We start from the raw sequence: 24595 nt of genomic DNA, 5'->3' as shown, positions 1-24595 counted from the left end.
GCATTTTTTTCTTTTTGTATTTAAATGGGAATTTTTAGGGAGAATTGGAGAACTCCTGATTTTGTACAGGCAGCCCTTAAATTCCATGACTCAGGTTTTTTGAAGTCATTGTTTTGTAAATCTTGACCCCTGCAGGACCACACCCTATACCCCATACCAACCTGAACTGGCTCAAGGAAGACTGGAGTCCCTGTTGAACTTTCAAACAATGGTCAGTGACCTCACAGGGCTGGATATTGCTAATGCATCACTTTTGGACGAAGCAACAGCAGCTGCTGAGGCAATGGCATTGTGTTACAGGTAGAGCTATACTGGCTATTTTTTTTTTCCTCAATAATTATTGTTGTTAGACAAATTTTAATTTTGTTCTCATTCACATGTACTTGTGTAGTATTAGGAAGTTTGGGTCTTAAATTCATTAAACTAGTTAAATAATGAGTTAATTTAGTATTATCGACTGAGTTGATAACGTAAATTAGCCATCTTAAAGAGTTTTAAAGCTGAGGTTTTGAGCGTTAGCTCTTTGTAAGAGTAATTGAGGGAATTATGGGTTGTCTGTGTTTTATAATTATGCAGAAAATGAAGGTGAATGATGATATGGGTTCAGGTCTTGACTTTGCTCTTTTTCAATACTTAAATTTTTAGGATGAAAAATCCAATTCTTGCAGACCTACATGTGTTCCTTTTCAGCAAAGTCAAAAATAACAATTTGCAAGGTTATTTTCCAACCTATCAGAGCAAATTCAAGCAAATATCATTTTTCTCAATAACTGAAGTTTAAAATTACACAACTTTTAATTTCACCCTTAGTTACATGTACATGAATTTGTAGTACTTGAGAAAATTGGGGCCCTACACTCATCAAGCAAGGTTAACATGATGATGTGGGTACAGGCCTTGATTAGGAACTTTGCAGCATATTCTAGTGTAAAACCACCAACTTTTGCAGACTCAATTCAAACCTTGATCCTTAAGTTTTTCAAGAATGGAGGATTAATGATCGAGTTTTATGGACTTTTTCCTGTTACTGTACAGTGACTTGAGACAATTTCCTTTCTCTAAAGGACAAGAATCCCTTGCAATGTAGAAGCAATACCCATCTTCATTGATAGGTTGCTATGGAAACTAAGATAATTTATAGTCATTTGCACCACTAGGTTCCCATGTAAGCTTAATTAATATTGTACGTATTATTTAACGAAAACTAGACTTTCTCATACTTTAATGTGAAAATCTGTTGTCTTTTGTGTGCTTTAGGCATACCAAGAAGCCTAAGTTTTTTGTGGATAAGAATTGTCATCCTCAAACCATTTCTGTTGTGCAGACAAGAGCAAGGTAAGTCCAAGTAATTTATTGATATATGTATTTATTAATTAGCTATTGTAATATTACTTTTAAATTGTGTTTATGCCTTACGAATTTAAAACTTCCTATTGAGGTTAGTTTGTTAGTTTTTGGTTAATTTGACTGAAAAGTTTAACTGACAGGTTCAAATGGCAACACAACAATGACCTAGCATTACAGATGGACCAAAGCTGACTTATCACGACTGACTCACCCCTTGTGAGTCCAATTGACAATAACATTATGCCTAAACTGTCCAATTAGTTCACATGTAGGTGCATGTGGAGTTGTTCAGATTGTAGCATCTACCCAAACTTTCATTAGCATTTCCCCTTTAATTGGTTCCTGCAAACATCTTGAATAATGGATGCTTCTCATGCTTTTCCAATATTTGAGTGTCAAATTGAGCAAAGAATCTGTCCAAAAATGCAATTTTTATGGGATTTGTTAGTTCTAATACATTTGACTGAAAATAGCACTTCACCTGACTCTGATGATGACTTCCTCCTAGGTTGTCGAAATGTTAATCACTACTACCAACAACAGTACTTTTCAGGACTTCTTTCACTTGAACAATCAGACTACAAGATCACATGACAATGACAATTATTGATTGTCAGTGCAAATGCAAATCAGCATCAACCATAAAAATTAAACAACATCCACTGAGTTCAAAACTTGTTGAACTGTAAACTTTTATGACAATACTGGACACATTTTTGTGGAGTAACTTTTTCTTTTCCCTCTAGCACCCTAGGTCCTGATGGGGAAGGTTTACAAATAATCATTGGTGATAAAGAATCATTTGACTTTTCCAATAAGGATGTCAGTGGAGTGCTTTTTCAATATCCAGACACCAGTGGCAAAATTGATGATTTCTCTGAATTGGTGAAAAAAGCTCATGATGTTAAGGTGTGTCAAAAGTCATGTAGATTTTGAAAATGTGTTTTAACTTGGGCTACAGGCCAGCCAGCCAGTGGGAGAGATGATTGATGACCTGTTATTCAGAACCCTAGATTTAAAAACTCGAGTTCAAACCCTGGCCATGATCATTGCTAGGATGTTGCTTGGTGAACAGATACCCATTTTACCTTCAACTATTCTTTGAAAGCCCTGAAAACCCTACATTACACTTTTCTTCAACCATGAGCACCAACAATCTTCAACAGTTTGACCCCTAAGAGTGACTAGCATGTAATTTCACCCCTCTGTATCACCCCTGAATCATTAATTATGGTCACAAGAATAAAGGAAATGAGTACCAACTAAAGAAGCTCTTGATTGTTGAACAAATTCTCCTTGTCAGCACCTTAAGTAATTTTAAGAGAACAGTATTGAGAATATGGGTAAAAAGGGCAAATAAAATTGACATGTACTGCCAACTTGAGTGTACTAGACTAGCATTCCATCTAGGGATAGCAGCAAAAGCTCAAGTTGGTTTGTGCTATAGATACATGTACTGCAGTAGTAAAATAAGCTGTGATAGCTTTGCATGTCAGTCGTGAATGCAGACTTAAACTTTAAAATTGACCCCATTTAGGCATTAGCAGTGTGTGCAACAGATCTTCTTGCCCTTACAATACTGAGGCCTCCTGGGGAATTTGGTTGTGATATTGCCATAGGATCCACACAGAGATTTGGTGTTCCCCTTGGTAAGTTAGTGATATCTTGTTATTTAAGCTGTAAGTTTCTTTTACAAAGAATACATGATCATCATAATGACTATTTCATTGGTTTTTGTTTGTTTGTTTGTTTTTTTCATTTTCAAGTTGTTTCCTTGCATGTTTATTTTGATTAATCTTTCTTTGGAGATAAAGTCAGTGTAAACAAATGATTTATCAGTAATAACAAGAAAAGAAAAGAAATGTAACTCTTATTGCTTTAGGCTACTTTTTTTCCTTCTAGTCCAACAGATCAACACACAAATGGCAGCCTTCTAAATTTAGACTTTTCTTTTTTAACTTTGTTTACTCAGGTTATGGAGGACCTCATGCAGGCTTCTTTGCTGTGCGCAACAAAGGAAACTTAAACAGAATGATGCCTGGAAGAGTGGTTGGTGTTACAAGGTAAAAGTATAATTTTGTCAAGGGTTCTTGCTGTTCATTTACCGCAGAAATAGACTATTTATAATAATGTTATTAGAGAGATATACTGGATGACTTTGTGACTGTCTGGATCAGCATTCATTGTGGTTGAAGCACAGATATCACATTCAGATTTTATGTTTTGCAGGGATTCCCAGGGGAAAACTTGTTATCGATTGGCACTTCAAACGCGTGAACAACACATCAGAAGAGAGAAGGCCACCAGCAACATTTGCACAGCTCAGGTACAGTGGATTTGTACTAATAATTTACATTGCAGTTCTCACTTTGTTGCATCAACTCATTCAAGTGTGAATGAGTAACAGTACTCTTAAATATCAGTAATACATTAATTGGTATTAGACATTTATTCAAAAGTCCTGTCACAACCTGTCTCATGACCTGACTGTTTTCAAGGTTCTGAACAATTAATGAAACTATACTTGACATCCACAAAGAGAGAGCCTTTAAGTCCCACAAGTGACCAAGACAGAATTTCTCCTCACAATATCAATACAATATCAAGCAGATAAGTTATGAGAATAAAGAAAGATATCAATTAGGGGATTATAAGTTGATCCAATACCAAATTCTCCAAACTAACATTATAAGAACTGTATGACAGACAGTTAGGAGAGTTACTAATGAAATCTTGGGAGTTAAAGGGTTGAAAAAAAAGCATGATATATATATATTTTTTTAACCTTCATTTCTTTTTTTATTTTTATGATCTTTCAACGAAATGTTACCATTAAAAATGTCTGTAAAGAAGACTCATTTTTATTCCTGACAGTTATTTTAAAAAAAATCTCGTTTCTTTGCAGGCCCTTCTTGCCAATATGTCGGCAATGTTTGCAGTCTACCATGGGCCAAAGGGATTGAAAAACATCGCTCAACGTGTACATAATGCAACTCTCTTGTTAGCAGAAGGTACTGATTACATTATGGTCATTAATTGTAAAGTTATAAAGTCATGTAGTTTTTTGGGTTTTTTTTTGTTTTTTTTTTGTTTATTTTGTTTTTTTTAATTGATAAAATTTACCCTTAATGAAATTTTCTCTTGCCATCAGTTTTAGTTGAGTATGTCTGATTCTGAAATTTCAGGGTTGAAACGTGCTGGACACCATGTAGAGAATGATCTATTCTTTGACACTTTAAAGGTAAGCCCTTTACCCTTTGACTCCAAGAAGTGATCAACATGAAACTTCTCCCCTTAATATCCTTGCATCATCTAGCAAATAGGTACTGAGAATATTCAAACTTATCAGGTAGAAGCTGTTATCTTAATCTAACACCAATTTCTCATTACTAATTTACAAGGAAATGTGTAACAGCTGGAGAGAAGAATTCACAATCAGATCTTGGGAGTTAAATGGTTAACCTTTGCTGCCTGGTAGCTTTTTGTCTTAGATTTTCTTACTTAGTTACAAGGTGAAACCATTTTGCTGTAACTATTTTTTTTGTTAGGTCACATCTGGCATTGGAGATGTTTCTGACATTATTGAGAGAGCTAACCAGCGGCAAATTAACCTGAGAATGTTTGATGATAAAACTGTAAGTAGCAAGGGTTTGGATCAAACTTCCTTTATGAAATATTGTAAAGCTGCAAACATGAAAGGGTGTTTATTGGAGGGTGGATAGCAAAATCATTATTATAGTTACACAAGAGTGCAGATGAAATTGTGAAATGCTCTTTGCAAGGTAATACAGTACCGTTCGAAGATAAGCGAACCACCTAACGCGTTGTCAACGCGTGGGCTCGAAGAAGTCAACGCGTTAGTGCTCTTTCGCTAACGCGTTAGCTAACGCGTTGATCATCGACCCGTATCGCCTTTGTTATTCACTTTGCCACCTCCAAACTTCTTTCTTTTGTATCCATTCTTGACCAACTCAAAGGCCGGCCTTCATCCGCAACTGAAAACCTTTTTGAATTTACGGAACTTTGGCGCGTGTTGACAAAATTGTCGGCGCGTGCTGACAAAATAAAAATATTTGTATGCGTGAAGGGGCATCTGTGATACTTCTTAGAGGTGTAAAATAAATAAGGCTTTTTTTTTTTTTTTTTTTTAAACTCAGTAGCAGCTTGGGCCCTTAATTGCAGCACAATTAAACAGGATAAAATGTTTCCTTTGAATAGTACAATTGTACATGCATTTAAATGCACTTACAGCAAGGATTCCTTTGGTGGATTATAATTACAATTCTACTTAGTACATGAAGACAGGCACAAAGAAAACTACATTATTTTCACAAGAACATGACAATGTGCATGTACATTCTTGCTAAAACTTTATATAATTATTTAATTCGGTTCAAAGTAACTGTGAGCTGTTCTAACCATGCCACAACTGCTTTTTACATTGCTGCTATGTAATTCAAATTCTTTAGTGATGGAGTTCCTGCAAATCAACTGTAATCTTTTTTCCTTTTTTAGGTTGGTGTATCATTGGATGAGACAATCAAAGAAAAGGATTTAGCTGATCTTTTGTGGGTGTTTGGTTGTGACAGTTCAGTTGTAAGTATCCTATATCTTTTCAAACTTCCTTTCTCACAGCACAGTTGTTATGGGAAGTCCGATGTGTTGTCGACAGCTCACAGATGGGCATGCAGAAATCTTATGTTACCAACTTAAGTATGATGCACTTGCTTAATAGGATGTTGAATTGCAGTTTGGCTGTTGGGTAAGACCAATGCCCAATGCTCCAAAGATCCTTTTTTCTCTTTTGGGGAGGGAGGGTAGGGTGGAGAATTGGTGGGGGGGTGAGAAGGGGAGTAAGAGAAGGTTTGGGTGTGTGTGACTAATTCCTCATTTAGAGTCAGTTTAATGTAAGAAGTCTTCCTATCTTTGATGGACAATTCCTCTTCACAAGTTGGCAGCTCCTTTGAAAATACTGTAAACTAGTAATAAGGGCTTTTCCCTAAAAGAAAAATTATCCTCTACCTTTGCTATGGGCGTAAAGAAGTTATGAGTATAGTTCCACTACATGTACAATGCAATAATTAGTAATGATCTAAAACTACTGTGAGTTAGTAGTGAGAGGCAATGTATCCAGCAACTGAATAGTGTACACGTCTTTAATGTAAGCGACTTCTTGCTGCTGTGGCGTTAATCAACAAGAACATTTTTAAGCCTTTTTATAATACTTTGCTCTGTCTTTCTTTTCAGGAATCTCTGGCTGCCAACATGGACGAAGTTCCAGAAAGTAGCATTCTTTCCAGCACTTACAAAAGATTAAGTGACTATTTGACTCACCCTGTTTTCAACAGTTATCACTCTGAGACAAACATTGTCCGATACATGAAGCTTTTGGAAAACAAAGACATTTCCTTGTGCCATTCTATGATCCCTCTGGTATGTAGTGTCTATTTATCTCAGTGTTTTTCTTGAAGGTTTCTTTTTGTAACTGATTTTTTGGAGTTTAAGTAAATCAGTTGTCAAAAGACTTCATTTGATTGTTTTTTGTTTGTTTGTTTGTTTGTTCGTTTTAGGGTTCTTGTACAATGAAGCTTAATTCTACAACTGAAATGATGGTATGTTTCTTTTTTACAAAACATATTGTTACGGGTATCCTTTGTTTTGGTGACAATTGATGATGTGCATTGCATTTTTAAACTCACCCAACCCTTAAATTCTCGGAAGTTATTACCGATAACATGTAACTTCTCCCTATGTTATTCATACACTATCCAGCAAGCAGGCAATGAGAATACTCAAACTCATCAGGTAGAAGTTGATATCTTGATCAAACACCAGCGTCTTCAGGAAGTAACAAGGAAATGTGTAGCAGTTAGAGGCGAGAATTACCGTAAACGTCCATGTATAAGCCGCATCCGTAGATAAGCCACACTCCTGATTTGGTAGCGCAGAATTTGGAAAAAAAATAAAAACAATACAGTTTGAAGTTTCGGTAGAGTTGTATCGCTACAAACAATCAAGGTTTCGAAACACCGACATAGAAGTTATGGCTATCTTTCACATTTATCAAGTCTAAAGAAAGCGAAATTTCATTTGTTGTACCTTCTTTCTCTTTAGAATTTACACCATCTTTAACTTAAAATGCTCTTTCGATCCGATTTTCAAGATTATCACTTCAAAACACGCCATAAAGTTGAAATTCCTGTGCATTGAAAAACAATAAACAAACAAGTGCTTAGTAGCCAAGCTTTTTAACATTTTTTAAAAAATGTTGGGAGGAGTCTGGGCCTAAACAGAAAGCAAGCGCGCTGAAGCAATCATTTCAGTTCCTATTTCATTAATTAATATTACAATACTTTAGGTTATTTATAAAAGATGGTACTGTTCTTCACGTGAAGATCTGATAAAGTCAGTGTTTATCGTGAAAAGCCATAAAAGTCCTCGTTATCGCTATCTCCAAAGAGATTCTCATAGCTTTCTGGGTCAATTTCTGCTTGTTGCTGTTCGAAACTATAAAGCAAGTCCACATCCTCGTCCTCATCTATGCCAGCAAATGGATCAGAATTGGAGTCATCTTCCCACATTAGTTGTTTGAGTAAAGCGAAAATTAATCGCTTGAAAGAATCTTGGAGAGCAAGATTCGACGATAAACACTCGAAGACACAAACGGCTCCTTAGGAGCCAACACTCAATGAAAAAGTCAATGAACTACAGCAACACTTTTATGTTTATTCCTTGGCATCTTAAGTTTTATGAATATTAATTAGGTTTTTGAGAACTCCAAACGCAGATGTATCCATGGATAAGCCGCACCCTTAATTTTTGGCTTCAATTTTGTGAAAAAAGTGCGGCTTATACATGGACGTTTACGGTAACAATCAGATCTTAGGAGTTAAAGGATTAAGGTTTATTCGCATTTATGGCACTGTGGAAAATGTGTATTACTGGAAGCATAATTATCCTAATCATATTAATAATAATTCATGTGAGTTAGTCATGACAAATTTTGGTTTTCCTCCTACCCAGCCTATCACTTGGCCCAAGTTTGCGGACATCCATCCCTATGCGCCAGTGGACCAGGCTCAAGGTTATCGCCGTCTCTATGAGGAACTGGAAAAAGATTTGTGTGAAATTACAGGCTTTGATGCTGTGTGTTTCCAATCAAACAGGTGTGAAAGAATATTACTATCATGGTTATTATTTTTTAGTATTTTTTTAATCTTGATTCCTTCATGTTACATTTATTGGTGAAACAGCAGTAAAATCTTCATTGCACTCACATTTTGTGTCTGAAATTTTTACCGTGAAACTCAGACTACAGTCAAGACAGGGAATATTTCTGGTAGACCATTGTATTTGAAAGAACAAACCAAGAAAACAAGAAAACTTATAAACTTTTGCACAACAAGGCTTTAAATTAGTTTACATATGTTTCCACAATTTGATCACAGTCCTCAACTCTCATATGATTGACTGTAACACACATTCAGTTAATGTTTTTCTGAGTATGACAACACATAGGTCAGAGGAATGCAGTTGTAACATTTTATAATGTTGGTCCATGGTACAGCCAGGGCACTGCACACTTCACACACTGCCTCCCATAGCTGATGAGAAACAGAAGGTTTCTGCTTAACATTATTCAATGTACATTTTTTTATTGGCTTATTACTAGTTTTTTATGTTTCATTTTTGTTTCAGTGGAGCACAAGGAGAGTACACTGGTCTGAGAGCCATCAGAGCGTACCATGAACACATTGGAGAAGAGAACAGAAAGGTAGGACTTTTTTCATTGATACTTCACCACGTGAGCTTCACTTTATCAAGTCTGTGCTGAAGGTGACAGCCTAACTGCCAAACCCAGAGAACAAAATTAATTATTATTTTTTCTTTGGTACAGTAATTTTCAACATATGGGAAGGGTGAAAAATAATAATGCACCCTGAATGGAAATAATTTGACATTTGGGACATTTTAAGGCTTTGGTCAGCATTTTCCACCAGAGAGGTTCTGCACTGTCAACTCATTGTAATTTATAGGAGCATACCCAATGAATAAAGGATATTTTGAAGAACAAATAGCACTCTCTGTATTTTTGTACACTGCGTCGATGCAAGCATTATTCTTCATGGGGAAAATCATTAGTGGGTGTAGAGTGCATATTAAACCTCCTCCTCCCCCCCCGTTAGATCTGTCTGGTGCCCTTGCTGACGTTTGGTATCTGGTATCTCTCATATTGTGTCCTTAAGGTATGCCTTATCCCTGTTTCTGCGCATGGCACCAACCCTGCCAGTGCTCAAATGGCTGGTTACCAGGTGCAAGTTGTCAAAGTAGAAGATAATGGAAACGTCAGCATGAGTGACTTGAAGATGCAGGTATAAGATTTAAGGGACAGTGCCACCGACGCAGTAGCACAGTTTCTTTAGAAAGATTTTGTAATCATTGTAATCATTAACTCAGATATATTACATTAAAATAATTTATTCTTATGTATTTTTAGCTACCATTACTATTGTAAATTTTTATTTAGATATATAAGGTTTTTAATTTTTATTCAGTGTAAAGCACTATTGATCTGTACATGTAAATAGGGCTACACAACTAATAAATTATTATTATTATTAATTATTATATTAAACGTACACTCCTTATTAATTTGCAAAACTTTTCCAAGGGTTTCAATGAAAGCTAGTTGCTGGCGGCGTTTCAACATTCGAAGTGATTGGACTTGAGCCAGAAAAACTGGGTCTAGCACACGAGAACGAGGCTTTCGGGCAAACTTCCCGGAAAATGAAATTGGCTTTTCAAGAGCCCAAATTGGACAAGTCAAATCCCGATAGAAAAGTTGTTTTTCCTCGCAAAATGTACCCGTAAGTCTTGACTTATGAAATCGGTATATTTCCTTGGCTTCTTTACATAATGAATAAATAAAATATTAATTGTAGTCGAATCATTACTTGCATAAAAAAGGGGCTTATGCAGAAGTGTTTAATATTACATAAGAGGATATCAACGATGTATAATAACAGAATAGAGCAATGATAATATGGTCTGTAGTTAACCATTTTTAATGCCAATGAATAACACTGACTCTAATAATGTCTTGTCAGGTTGAGAAGCACAGCAAAAATTTGGCCGCCATCATGGTAACATATCCTTCCACTAACGGAGTCTTTGAAGAAGGAATCAGGTAGGCGCCAACAATTTTCATATTCATATAAACTTTTGAAGTGTTGGTTTTGGCTAGCGAGGCAAACTGTTGGTGTGGAATTGGGTAAACTAGGTTGGGAGTGAGCAACCTGTTGAAGTTTGCCCTCAGTTATTTATTTTCTACATCTTCTCCTTATTGACTAAGTTTAAGAGTTGACCTGGTAAAGGAGAAGGGAGGGGTAGCACAGTAGACAACGGAGGGCGTGATGCCTACAAAAAGTGATATTTCAAACAACTCTTCTAGACACAATTGCTTTAGAGCTGCTCGTCTAGCACGCCACTCCACCCCTGTCCCCTCCGTCACCCTTTTTCACCTCGTATTGCCCCATCAGGCATAAAAAGCGACATTTTCCTAAGTTATGTTTGTATGTCAGTTGTTTACCTCTGGTTAGGCTATTTTTTCTTATTTCGCCCATTCATAACCCTGTCAAATTCTTGAAGCGAGGAGGTTAACTAATTTTCGTCAACCGCGACAAAATTCGGAAATAAGTTTGAATAAAAAGACGAACCTTATTAGTAATAACTCAGTTGTTTTGAATGTGATAGGGACATTTGTGACTTGGTACATGAACATGGAGGACAAGTCTATCTCGATGGCGCTAACTTGAATGCTCAGGTTTGTTTATATTTATGTTCACTTGGTATGGTACGGGTGGCATCGCGTGCACAAAAGATGGAACAAACTCTTAGTTCCGATTGGCCACTCAGCATAGGTCCATCTGGCCCGACTTTCTTTCACGATTAAGAGCTTGAAGCCCAATCTTGGCTTCATAACAAATCCTTTATTGATTACGTTTTCTCAGCCGAGATCACTGGATTAAATCATTCCCTGTTACGTTCACGAAGGCCTTAGACACAAAAACGAGAGTAACAATGGGTCAAAAGAATGAAACAAAGATACATGAACATCGCCTAGAGAACAGAAACAAGTCACGACAGTGATTTGGGTCGATTGAAGCGAGATCTTTGCAATATCGTGATAGACCTTTCTTTTTTTTTGTTCTGAGCATTTTTGTGTTTGAAATTACCTTCTAATAATTACTTATTTTTTGTAACAGGTTGGACTTTGTCGACCAGCGGATTATGGCGCCGATGTTATGCACACAAATCTCCACAAAACCTTCTGTATTCCTCACGGGGGCGGGGGACCTGGTATGGGGCCTATCGGAGTGTAAGTATACAGTTCACTCTTGGCATGGTTTGACTTGGTGTAATTGAAAATCGATGATGTCACTCTTCTTTAGTTCTTTACTAAACAAATGGAATCAAGACTTCCGGACTTTTTTTTTTAATGGCAGTAACTAGCTCTCCGTATAGTGCCTGGACAAAACATACTTTATAAAAAGGATCATGTTGATTGTTGTAGTTTGCTCATCTGTGAATTGAAGATCAACAAAAAATGCACTAGATAATGAGGAAGACGTTGATGAGTCAACAACAAACTATTCTAAAGATATTAGAGCGGATTAATGTCACTTTCGACTTTTAACAAGTTTTAACTGTTTGTTTAATGCCCCCACAGGAAAAAGCACCTCATTCCATTCTTGCCGTCCCATCCCGTGGTTGCACCTCAGAGTTCCAGAGGTGAACGTACCCATCCATTTGGGGTCATTTCAGCAGCTCCATATGGGTCCAGTGCTATTTTACCCATTTCCTGGTCGTACATCAAACTTATGGGCCCCAAGGGTCTCGTACATGCAACTAAGGTTAGAATCATTCTTTCCTTCTTTTATATGTTATTCAGAACATTTCAAGTTTTGATTTAGATATTTCCTCAGAATGGAGCCATCTACGTGTAAACAGTACGGTATTCGGTTAGAACAGTTTTCTTGTAGCATAGTTGTATGTAACAACTCCAACTAGGATAGCATGACAGTTTCCTCTTCACAGATTATCATTTTGTGATCTTTTTGCTTTTTTTTTTTTACTTTATAGATTGCTATTTTGAACGCAAACTACATGGCTGCCAGACTGAAGGATCACTATGATGTTCTGTTCATCGGAAAAGACGGTAATGTCGCTGTGGATTTGAAAAAGTGATTGTGGATCTTCTATTTAGTGAACTCTCTCGGAAATGGAAAAAATGTTGCTGAATAGATGTGTCACTTCATGAAGGCGTACTTTCAATTGGAATAGAGTTTAGTGTATGTCTACCTAACAGAAGTGTCCAAAAAGTGTTTGTTTGAATATCAACCGTTTCTTGACGTTTTTATCTTTTTTCTTTCTACCAGGTTATTGTGCCCATGAGTTTATTGTTGACGCCAAAGATTTCAAGAAATTTGGTATTGAAGCAATCGACATTGCTAAGAGACTTCAGGATTATGGTAAGGAAATGTAACGACTGTTTGGATGAACCAAATGCAAAATGAAACCATCTTTCACGGCTCAAAACACAAGATAACATGTAACTAGAACCGATATTGCCGGGAAGCATGTTGCCTGTTGCGGGGTTCTAATAAAAAAGCGCGGGAAAACGAGTAACGGTTGGAAAGCGTGAAAATATGTAACAAGTGCCAAGCGAGGAAAAATATGTAATCGGTGCCATAACAACAAAGAATCTTCTGAGAGCGTTGGGATCGGTCGCTTAGGTGTTTGGGCAGACAGGGGTTGGTCAAGTGGGATTATCATTTTATTTTACGGAACAGTGTTAAAACTGTTCTTTTAAATGGAGATGATAACGTTCAATTTTGCAATTTTAGGTTTTCATGCGCCCACTGTGTCGTGGCCAGTGAGCACTGCCCTGATGATCGAGCCCACAGAGAGCGAAAGCAAAGCTGAGTTGGACAGACTATGCGATTCACTTATAAGTAAGTAAATTCTATTCATTCTTTAAGTGGTAGTATGAATTTTTTGAGAGCGCTGTTTTATCATTAATTATCTCATTCAAAGTGTCTGCTCGTCAGACAAAAAAATTCTCAGAAGACGAGGTTACTTTAAGTAGAAATATGGACCGTTTTGCTTTCCTTTATCACTGTTTTCCTCCTCGCTTGCCTCAAGACGTCTGATTTGGGGAGGCAAGTTTACATTACAAGAAAGCGATAGTTTCCCATTTCGCTACTTTCAATAAATGTGGGCTTCGAGGTGTGTGGAGAGGAGGAGTGAAAAAGGATGAAAGGTTTATTTTACTTCCTTCTCTTCATTCCCTTGCTTTTTTTTTGCCAATTATCAATCCAACACAGCACCGTCTCGGCCAAAATGGTAGCTTTATATTTTGTGATATAGTAGTTTCCTAACCAAAAAAATATAAATGAATAATAAAAATAAATAAATTTATAAATAAAAAATAAAAGATGACTTTAGTCGTGTTACTTTTCTCACTTGCTTTCTTTCCCCCTTTTATCTTTTTCTCTCGTTTTCTTTATTCGTTATTTCATTGTTTATTTGAATTGTTTGGGATAATAATAGCGAATTTTGTTGTTTCTGTAGTGATCCGCGAAGAAATCCGTTTTATAGAAGAAGGCCTAATGGATAAAGTAAATAACCCAATAAAGGTACATTTTGTATTAAATCATTTGAAATAATTGCACTTACTCCTCATCGAAAGAGAGCGGAACTACTGTAAACTATTTCTGGACTTGCCTTTCAACAATTTTCGTTCGTTACATGGACAAGTTCTTTCGTTACGACGCTCCTCTGAAGAACGATTCATATAATCTTGTCTTCAATCATCTACAGAATGCCCCACACACCCAGGATGTAGTCACTGCAGAATTATGGGACAGACCTTACAGTCGAGAAGTTGCTGCCTTCCCCGCTGTGAGTACAGAATGTTTAATTGTTAAAACTTTACTTTTGTGTCACGCAGCATTTGTGTTGCTTCACTTGTGCTCCGTGACTTGTCACGCTTCTCTGTGCCGCAGCACTTCTCACCTTAGTAATTTCGTGCACAGACAGCTGTTAAGCAATCTTGACCCGCCGTCAATCATCTTACATCTTTGCTTCCACGAAAATTGTTAGAGTAGAACAAAAACCTACCGTAATACTGAGGTCAAGCGAAATGTTTCTCACCGTTTCTCTCTTGAATGAACAGAAGGCTATTAAGAGGTCTGTTGTAAAATTTGATAGAAGTATACTCTTTTACCCTGAGTGTAAGATTTTCTGGAGGTTTGGAGGGAAGGGGCAGCAAAAGGGTTACCCTTTCCATTTCCATCACCTTCGGAAAGTTTGTAACTCATACTGACGTTTCGTGTGGTTGTTTCGCCAGCCCTGGTTAAAGGGAACTGCAAAATTCTGGCCAACGTGTTCACGAGTGGACGACAGATATGGCGACCAACATCTGGTGTGTTCGTGCCCACCTCTTGAGAGTTACGATTATGAAAAAACCAAGTCTTTTGCTTAAGAATGTTACTGAACAATATAGAGGTGCCATCCTTTGCGCGCTTCCATGAAACCCGTGGGATATTGTGCTTGTCGGTATGTACTTGGGAACATCTGGTTTTGGCGTCTTCAAGAGAACGAACAATTTGACAAAAGTCGACGAAATACACAGAGAATTTAAGTAGTTTTCCAGATTTATCAATGGCACAAACCTGGACATGCTAAATGTTTGCGATATCAGAACGATACCTTGAACGGAAATCAATACGAACTCCTCACCTAGCAAACACATATGTACTCTCACGAAGTTTTACTCCGTAGAAGATCATAAGATTCTTTTCATAGAAGAAAGCCTTTGAGTCCAAGCTTTCTAGCTGAATTTTCACCAAGATGAGAAGCTTTAATTTTCAGAACAGAAGGGAGCTACGTCACAATACTCAGTTATTTTTGCAACTTTCAAAGTTAACGTTAAATCAAAGGAAAGCTCAAAAGACTAGTTTGCAAGGGTAGAACGCATGGAAGTGGTAAAAATAAACTGTTATTGGGGAACAAGGATGGTTGATAATGGAGAAGATTAAGACAAAAATTTCAAAATTGAAAAACTCATGCTAAATTTCCAAGAACAAATCTTCGCGGAACTTAAGTCACTAGATCTTTGCGGCGACTCTTAGGACATCGCTTTCTTTACTTCTGGCGCAGTAATTTTTGTTTTTTTTTTTGTCAGCACGGTCACCAGGTACGTGACGTGTTGGTCTTTTGACGTCGCTGTGTAAAGAATCTGCAGTCCTCTAGGTTTGAAAGCGTTTGGGGAATAAAAGTCTCGGGCTTTCGTTATGAGAGGGTTGATTTAATTAAGTAAATGTCCTTCTACTGTTAGCTTTTAGCCTCTTGACACTGTTCACAATAATAAATGTTTATATAAAAAGTTCAGCTAAATTGAGGATTGTTTAGGAGGCGGTTTTGTTAAACAACGGCTAAACTTTGCACCACCACTCGCCGTCATGTTAAAGGCATGCTAACTGCCTCATTATTTTTTTTCCCTTGGCGAAGGACTAATACTCCGAAGATTATCCTAAGATTCTCTTGACGGTGACCAATTCACACCTTTATTTCAGTTTTGTAAATCAAAACTAACCAACTTGACAGAATCTCGCAATTCACCACGGTGACCGCCATGTTTTTCTTGAAAACACAAAGTGACGGCGCAAAATGCTCGTCGTTGTGCAATGGAACTATTCGCTGACAATGTCCTGCTAGATTGCTTTGCAACAGGTTTAGAGAGCATCATTTCGACTGTTTTCGTTTGAGAGAATATAAGAATAGCTTCCTCCCAACCCCCCCTACCTTGTCATATACCGTTCTAATATTGTAGCATTATGGTCGAAAAAGTCACCTGTGGTGGATACAAAGTGTCGTGGCTTTTGAGAAAGGGAAGTAGAACCAGGCTATAACAAAAAAAAAAGTATGGGAAAGAATCTCTGTTTGATGTTTTTGTTTTGTTTTGTTTGTTTTTATGATTATTGATTTTATTTCATTGATTGATATCTATGGTTTAACACCTAAGTTCAACAAACATTTGTTTGTGATCAAAAGTGCAAACATGTATATTTGCGTACCATCATCTACGTTATAGACAGAGGAAAGATCTCAATAATCAGATTTTAAAAATTATTTCCAAAACTCAGCAACTCATCAAACTAAACGAACACACATTACGATCTTTTCCATTACTATTTTTTCTACGGTCTTGATTTTTCTGTTTCTCAGGTCAACAGTATTCGTGCAACTATAACTTGTAAAATAAAATGAACGAGAGGCAGTTTACAAGCTGTTCTCGGTTCAGTCGAGGAAAAGCTCGTTTTACGTCTATAGCCTATAAACTTCCATTTCACTCACAGTGAATGTCTTACCTCCTGTTAAAAACGTGTAAGCATTTTGTCCTGATGGACATTGGTAAGCGTTATTCAAACATGGAGAGCAGTTGTTGGAGTTTGCTCCGCTGATAACACAAAGATCATAACAATTTCCACCTCCAAATACTGGTCCATAGCTACTGCTACAATACACAGCATATCCTCCTTGTCCACTCTTCAAAGGCATCTTTGTTGGTGACAGACCACTCGGGTTGACAAGACTGAACAGAAACGAGTTTTGTGCTCTTTGGTATGATCCACTACCTAAACAAAAGAACAAGCCAACCAGTTAAAGTTAATACCTACACAATCTGACAATGTTAATTTTTTTTTGCTCTGCTATCCAATTTCTGGTCACCACTTTCTTTGAGTGGAGCCTCAGTGTTGGGTAAGGAATGGTGTTGTGCAATGAGCTAAATGTACTCGTTGTGCGAATGATGGTAGCTTAAAGTCTCAAAGAGCACGGTCATATGAGAGGACGTCACCACACAATTGTGTATTTTTTTTTTTCTCCAGCCAGATGCTCAAATTTGAAACAATTTTCCGAAATAACTTTGGAATTTTGACGAACCCTTACAAGCACTTCTTTTGAACTCGATTTCGTTTATCACATTCCCAAGGTCCCTTACTTTCCGTTTCCTAAAGCGAAAGATCCTAATTTTTGTAAATACTTAAGACAACAATACTTTAAGAAACATAGACGCCTCACAAGGAATTGACACTATTTTTGAAGTTATATTCTTTTTTGATGAACGCTAGGGTCTGTCAATTTCTAAGGCCGGAGAAAGGAGAGTCCCCTGGAAACAATGGTGTTTTACTTATGGTAGCGCGTCACGACAATTTTTAATGAATTGCAACCTTTGGAAAGCCGCGACTCAAAAGGCGTGAGCCGCGACACGCAAACATTAGTCACACTCGAAACAGCGTTGAAGATGTTTTAGCAAGTGCCTGTGTTGCGTAATATGACGTCAAACTTAGTGCTTGATTCAGAAACACAATAGCTCATTCGCTCTTTCCTGTTCTTTACTCATTTTGATGTCCTCTTTGACCGAACAATGACAAATTAAAATGGAATCTAACTGTTGATTGCATTTGTTGTCAAAATTTTGATGTGCTTCAAATCCTCAAGGTGGGAATTTGTAACAAGTTAATAAATTTCCTCTGTGCACTCAAATATTGGGGGACATTTATGCCTTTTCTAATACTCTGTTTGCATTAATTATTTGAGTTTACTTGTCGTAATTTTCTGACAAGAATTTGAGAAAAGATATAAGGAGAGAACTAGATCAGTGTTTAGAACTTACTATGCCAACTTTGCTCAGTATATCCTCCAAATATGTTATTTCCACTCTTGATCACTGTAACTGTTGGTCCTTTGTGATCACAACAGGAGTGAAAGTTGGAAGAATGCCAACCATTTCTGGAAGCTCGGTACAACAAAAGCTCATCGCTGTTGGAAAAGCCCGGTGTATTCTTCAACCAATTCATCAAAGTCTGCCCCTGACTGGACGAGAGAATCACTGAATCCTTGAACGGTTGAACTACAGCTATAGGGATTGGATCTGCTGATGGCGTTGGTTCCAGCTCGTTTATCATTCCTTCGACCTGATAAAATTTGGCCTCTGCCAGCAGTTCTCTGCGAATGATCTCGTCATTAGGGACGATGAGCTCCCCCGTGCGCAGATAATTCAGGATGTAACGGAAGTGGGTTCCGTCTCGATCAATAAAGTAAGATCCATCCTCACCAGGTTTTGTTTCAAATCTGCTTGAAAACATGGCGTGTAACATGGAACCTGCAATAAGGAGCAAAAACATATTTCGCCAAGAAATCAGCTTATGTCAAATACGTGCTTGTACACTGTTTAGTGAACCACTTCTAGTTGAGTCGTTAATTTGCGAGTGAATGAGTGATTCCTTGAGCCAAACCCTTTAAAAGTTGAAGTGTCACCTCCGTCACGAATCATAAAATATTCGGTCTGTTTATATTTGCCCCTTTAGCGTTTGCCTGCTCACCAAATAATCGAACACCGGCAACTTCCTTTGTGGAATTTATTCAGTCAATTCCATACATGGCAAGTGCACCGCAACTAGTTTCCTCTATTAATTTAGGAGCAAGCGGAAGACTAAATCGTTCGTTTGCGCATGAGTGAATTCTCGAGCCAAACCTTTTGAAAGTGTAAGTTTCAGCTTCCGTCACGGTTCTCATTTCATGTAAAATTTGTCGGGCTGGTAGTTGTTCTTCATTCTTCATTTCTCTTCTTTAGTACATCGTTACCTCCTTACTGTTTATATTTCCGGCTACCAAACAATAGAACCACCAACATTTGGCTTTCGTAGTTTTAAAAACCATGTTCTCGGAATACGTCTTCACAAAGATCACTAAAACTTTCCTGACCTGTCGACGTTCATTTCGTATCACTTTGTAATATTCTAAGTAACGGTCAAATTACCTGGATCTTTAGTCATGGTCTCTAGACTTGTCGTGAACATATGGCCGCCAACATTCAGTTTCAACATCTTTGAGAAGTGAACATGTTCCAGCTTCTTCGCCACCTCGTCAAAAGCTTCCTTCTCCTTGCGAAGCTTGTTCGTCTCGTGCTTCAGAATGTCATAGACGTCATTGATGTGCTTGTGAAGTTCCTTGAAGGCTCCATCACTGGGTGAATCCTCTGCATCTACAGTCTTTTGCGTTGAAGACATCTCTCTCGCAGCAAAGTTAAGTTGTATTGAAAACGCGCTCGGAAGAATCGAGTTAAGTTTGCCTCACGCTGTTCTGCCTTAGTTCCTCAGCTATCTGATCCGTTGGTTCTTGAATTACTATTCACAATGAGTGATTCTTAATTTCAGCTATTTTTGACAACTCGGCTTATATGTCATCAGTCACGTCACGTTAAGAAAAATCACGCGACACTGCGATAATACAGATATAAAATTGCCGTAAGGTTTGAATGGGATACGGGAGAAAACTTAAATAAGATAGTCTCACCAGAAATAAACGCAACAAACTTTCTTAAATTTAAGGATATTAAAAATGTTATTTTGTAAGTTTAAAAACACATAAAATATGCTTATGAACCACTAATGAATAAGAATGATGAAGGGTAAATGAAATTTTGCTGATAACACATGGCAAATTTGTAAATTTGCTCCGGTGAATCTGCGGCAAAGGTATGCATTTAGGACTATGAAATATACTAATGCAAAGCTAGGTAATTTTCATAACATATGATCACTCCCATGAGGAGCATTTTCTTTGAGGGTTATTTATTCATGTCACATTGGTAGAGATCGGCCTCGGGCAGGACGTACCTGGTGTACAAAAATCCCATCTCTTGTCGCCTAAAATTTATGTTCCATGCACAGAAAATTACGAACGGTCAGCGCTATTCTTTTGACTGTTAACGACCCTAGCTATGGTCCGGTCTGGGTCTCGAATTAACCCCCGACTATCCGCCAGTTTCACGGTCCAGCGGTCTCACAGCTGTACCAAACTGGTCACGAGAGGGAACATTCTCTAAAATTAGATCTGAAATAAACCGATAGAGTCCCATGCGAGCCCGGAAGACTAATTTCCAATCATTGCACATGTAAGACACACCAATCTGGCCATGTAGAAAAAAAAAAGTCTATTCTTCACCACCTCATCGTACGCATCCCTTTTCTCGTGAACCTTATTTGCCTCCTCTTTGAGAATGTCGTAGACACCCTTAATGTACTTGTTTACTTCCTCAAAAGCTTCATCGCAGGATAAGTCGGACGCTTCTTCGAGCTATTTTTGTAAAGACGTCTTTCTTTACAAGCGCTGAAGGAAGTGATGTTACCGAACCTTCTCAGATATGCAAAGGTACCGTGAACGGTTGATTCCGGGAATCCTTCCGGAAACGATGCATAATTTACTACTAGAATGGTTACACAACACGAAATGTAGGTCTCACAGAATGAAGCACTCGCGTCGACACAGTTAAGAACCTGTTTTTTGTCACAGAATAGAAGATCTCCCCTAAGTGTCATATGATAGCATTTTGCTCAGTTGTTCGAGAGGCGATAGCGTTAACCCAGGGTTAATTTTAATCCAGGTTCTTTATTCTTATGTTCCAAAGCCTTTTTTGGTTTAATTTTCTTTATTCTTTTTAGAGCATCCAATCATCAAGTTGTACTGAATTTATTTTTAAGCTTTTTTGATATAAAATCAGATTTCCCACCTACCTGGGTTATCTTAACCCAGCTTTGAACAACCCAACCCGAGCAATAAAAAGAAATGAGCCAAGCATGACCAACTGAATATTTTCTTACTTATCCCAGGGAGGATTAACAACTTTGATATGAATCATACAACGACATAGTACGGTACTCGCCTTTCAACAATTTTCGTTCGTTACATGGACAGGTTCTTTCGTTAAGATGCTCCTTTGAAGAACGATTCATATAATCATATCAAACTCATGGAGTACAAATAGTCTTAACATCAATGTAGTGACCACGCCCACTTCAACACCCCACTCAAATCGAGAGTAATTTTCGAATGTTTTACCATCGTGCGGATTCTCTACGGAAAAAGCACTCAATGTACCTCTGAAATATTAAACTATAATACTGTGGCTTTCTATTTTGCTAATTTTCTAACTTGAAGGTAAAGTTTTTCCCTCGTCATTTTTACCTTTTCTCCGAGCGGTTGCGTGAAATTAACAAGGCGTTTTTGATCAAAATACGACCGAGCGAAGGGTCTCGGGCGATATCTCTTTTACGCAGGCCCAAATCAAAAATATACCGCCAGAATCAAAAAGAGGAACAAATTTCCTTTGTTTCGATATGTAAAGTGTCGAACAAAAAGCAGATTTACCCTCGTCAAATGGCGTTTCAAAACAGCTGTATCTTCCTCCTTTTGATTTTTTTCCTGTTTTGTTTGCGTGAAAGCAGTAGGAGAGGGATCGGGAAACTCAGAAAGCGCTTTGGGAATTAATCCGCCATCGTTTATTTACAAGATAAACAAGTAAGATTTGTGAAGTTCGTTGAATTATGAAGTCTAAATAAATACCTTTTTTAAGCTTGTTTGCTGGTTTTTTCGTAAACTTCCCTTATTAATTTTTCGTTTCAGCTTACTAATCTATACTATTTCAAAGCAATGTAAAGACGAAGACGGAGAACCACGAGTCGTTCCTTTCAACAATCGTAAACAAAGTGTTTGAGCAATCAGATATACGAGGTGTAATAATCAACAGCAGCATATCAGAAGTCTTCAGAAAGAAAGTATTCTGTCTATAGCCGCAAACGCTAATCACTCGTATCTCAAACTTTACTAGAACAAACTTGACACATTGTTGAATACGGTAACTGAAAATGACAAAATTACAAACACGCGAATGAGCATAAAATAACTTACATCGTATGAGTGAAAGTACTGGAAAACGACAAAGCGAAATAAACAAGGATACTTACAAGACGAATGTGACCAAACCAAAGACGAAAACATGAAACCCAGAGCTAGATATGTAACGGTAATTTTCACAAACTAGACAACTAACCAAATAAATTACGCGCAACCAATATATATACGATATGCAAATAAATATAACAAGTACAAAACTGATAACTGACAAAGGACACTAATGGAAGACGAGAAAATAAACACCTAACACGAAACTATGAAACACCAACACTAACAAAAAATGATAGTACAAATTCTTGCGCCTACACTGTCTTCAGAAAGCTGTCAAGAAAGCTAGTAATCGTGGCGGAAGGTAACTAAATGCACTTCTTAGCAAGTTGGAAACGGGCCCTCGGTATCGATTTAATATCATATCGATCTCAATATCATACAGTTTTGTATCTTTCCTCCGTGGGTTCGCCTTTCTAACGACGGTGTATATTGAGTATTAATTGCAAAATCGCTTTGTTTTTTTTTATTTCCCTCTTTGGCCTGCCCGCCATTTTGAAAATTCGTAACGGAGAGCATGCGCATTACGTGGGGTTAGTGATTGCGTACACCTGGAACCGAGAAAAACAAATGTTCGTCGCACTGGGGAAAGAGTTTGATATGTTGTCTTCAATCATCTACAGAATGCCCCACACACTCAGCATGTAGTCACTGCAGATGTGTGGGACAGACTTCACAGTCGAGCGGTTGCTGCCTTCCCCGTTGTGAAGACAACGTTTAAGAGCGTGTCCACGAGAGCACCGGGCAGTCGTGCTACATACTATCTCACTGATTTCAATGAAACTTTGCCAGTTTAAAGGGTCTACCCCAAAACTCCAAAAGACAAACTGGTTTCTGTTTTGGTTTTTTTCCGGGGGAAGATAGACCACCTCCCCGGTTTTTCTTGGTTTTCACCTAGGAAATCGCTTCAAAATAGGTAAAATGTATGAAGCTCTCTATGCGATGGTATTTAACCAATTACTCTGAGAGTTTGCACAGATCCTTAGTCAATGTCCGCTGCAAGTATCAGTCAATTTGGTTTACGGCTTGTCAGTCAACAGAGGCAAATATACAACTGTGTTTTTAGACTTTTCGATTCATCCAAATATTTGACAACTTTGATGTCAAATATCTTCCGTTGCCAGAAAGCTACAACACTAATCTTAAGTACCCTTTATCACCCATTATTTCATCTCTGAAAATCATCAAAAAAATCTTTGACTGTGACAAGTTTCTCTCAACAACACCTGTCACGCAGTTCTTGCTCTAGGCGGTCACTTGACCAAATAAACTTACATTTTTTAGCTCTTTATACAAGATAATTGATCAAGAAAGGTGAAAAATGTGAAAAACTTTCGAGATTTTTTGTAGGAATGGAAAATTTCACGTTTAGAGAGATGCATGTGGGCGAAAAATCAATGGGAAAATCGTAGCGTTTCTTTCTTCAGTCGTTTATTACTTTGAAGATTTGCTAAAATCAGGAAATAGGACTTTTGTACATAACAAAACATTCATTAGCCTATAATTTGGTCGTCTATTATTATTATCGCACAGTTTACAACAAGGAAACCGTAACAAGAGAGGAGATTTTAAAGTCACATGTCGCGTGCTTGTTGACGTAAAGTTCCCGAGTGTAACAACTTCGGCTTTTCCATACCGCGGATGACGGGAAACTCTCCCCTTATAATTATTTGATAGGAAATACCAATGGCCCCATAAATTCATTAACTGCGCCAATTTTTCGAGAAAATAAGACTAAAAAATGTTTTTTCCACTCTCCACCATCAAGAAATTCCACGTATAGAAATAGTATTTGTAGCGTGATTGCGTGACCTTTCATGGGAAGTAAAAAATTGTTTATCTTTTTTTTTTTTTTTTTTTCCAAGAAGACACTTCTAGAAAGTTCTTAATCCTTCTGTTGTCTTATTTTCCTGTTTTTGGACTGCAAATATCATTTACATCTGCTATTATTTTCGCTGATTGTCATGGCCTTTCCTCCGTGCACGTGCCAGCCAGTTCATATACAGCACTCTTTCGAGTGGGTGTCGGGTGGGTATTGGGTGGTGTCGGGCTTAGGTGTGTAGGTCTGGCTCAAAAGATATCTGCACGCTGCAACACGGGTTCCTATGTTTTCTAATTTTTCTTTATTTGTATTTTTATTACCTTCCTTGCATTATCACATATTTATGTTTTTTTATTCCCTCAGCGCGTTCCCTCAGATTTGGAAGTAGGCTATGAAAAGTCAATATTGACCAGAAATGAAATCCTTTTCTATCACTATTTGTTTCAGAGAACCCCCGTTATTTTTCTTAAGAGAATTTGTTTTGATTTGTTATTTATTTCCATTAGAACATGAAACAAGGTCCTGATGAGTTTTTTTTGTTCTTGACTCCCAAAA

The 24595-nt window shown here is 37.6% G+C and overlaps 2 protein-coding genes across 4 annotated transcripts in view; one reads left to right on the top strand and one right to left on the bottom strand.

Annotated features, from left to right (window-relative positions):
* LOC131793486 (glycine dehydrogenase (decarboxylating), mitochondrial) overlaps positions 1–24595 on the top strand; it is a 202057-nt gene that overhangs the window by 3590 nt on the left and 173872 nt on the right. The window contains exons 4-28 of one of the 2 annotated variants that reach the window (XM_059110899.2): positions 136–300; positions 1258–1335; positions 2094–2256; positions 2885–2996; positions 3320–3410; positions 3577–3673; positions 4253–4358; positions 4533–4588; positions 4896–4982; positions 5863–5943; positions 6595–6780; positions 6918–6959; positions 8371–8513; positions 9046–9121; positions 9594–9719; positions 10455–10534; positions 11101–11170; positions 11613–11725; positions 12077–12260; positions 12490–12565; positions 12786–12878; positions 13254–13361; positions 13981–14045; positions 14230–14310; positions 14759–15424. In XM_059110899.2, the coding sequence (XP_058966882.2) occupies positions 136–300; positions 1258–1335; positions 2094–2256; positions 2885–2996; positions 3320–3410; positions 3577–3673; positions 4253–4358; positions 4533–4588; positions 4896–4982; positions 5863–5943; positions 6595–6780; positions 6918–6959; positions 8371–8513; positions 9046–9121; positions 9594–9719; positions 10455–10534; positions 11101–11170; positions 11613–11725; positions 12077–12260; positions 12490–12565; positions 12786–12878; positions 13254–13361; positions 13981–14045; positions 14230–14310; positions 14759–14893 (2614 nt within the window). In that variant the 3' untranslated portion in view covers positions 14894–15424. Of the gene's footprint in view, positions 1–135; positions 301–1257; positions 1336–2093; positions 2257–2884; positions 2997–3319; positions 3411–3576; positions 3674–4252; positions 4359–4532; positions 4589–4895; positions 4983–5862; positions 5944–6594; positions 6781–6917; positions 6960–8370; positions 8514–9045; positions 9122–9593; positions 9720–10454; positions 10535–11100; positions 11171–11612; positions 11726–12076; positions 12261–12489; positions 12566–12785; positions 12881–13253; positions 13362–13980; positions 14046–14229; positions 14311–14758; positions 15425–24595 lie in introns of those variants that run through there. The other variant, XM_066159012.1, reaches the window with a different exon arrangement.
* LOC131780735 (uncharacterized) lies at positions 16222–19653 on the bottom strand. 2 transcript variants are annotated; one of them, XM_066159014.1, is made up of 3 exons: positions 19235–19653; positions 18085–18577; positions 16222–17044 (listed from the first exon to the last, which is right to left on the bottom strand). In XM_066159014.1, the coding sequence occupies exons 1-3, from the start codon at positions 19482–19484 to the stop codon at positions 16738–16740; spliced, it is 1050 nt and encodes a 349-aa protein (XP_066015111.1). In that variant the 5' UTR covers positions 19485–19653; the 3' UTR covers positions 16222–16737. The 2 variants fall into 2 exon arrangements, with proteins under 2 accessions (XP_066015111.1, XP_066015110.1); XM_066159013.1 differs by having other exon boundaries at positions 16222–17048; positions 18089–18577; positions 19235–19644.

Source organism: Pocillopora verrucosa, chromosome 12 (assembly GCF_036669915.1).
Source record: "Pocillopora verrucosa isolate sample1 chromosome 12, ASM3666991v2, whole genome shotgun sequence".
NCBI lineage: Eukaryota > Metazoa > Cnidaria > Anthozoa > Scleractinia > Pocilloporidae > Pocillopora > Pocillopora verrucosa.
The sequence above is the reverse complement of the archived record's forward strand: the minus strand, read 5'-3'. Positions and strand labels throughout refer to the sequence as shown.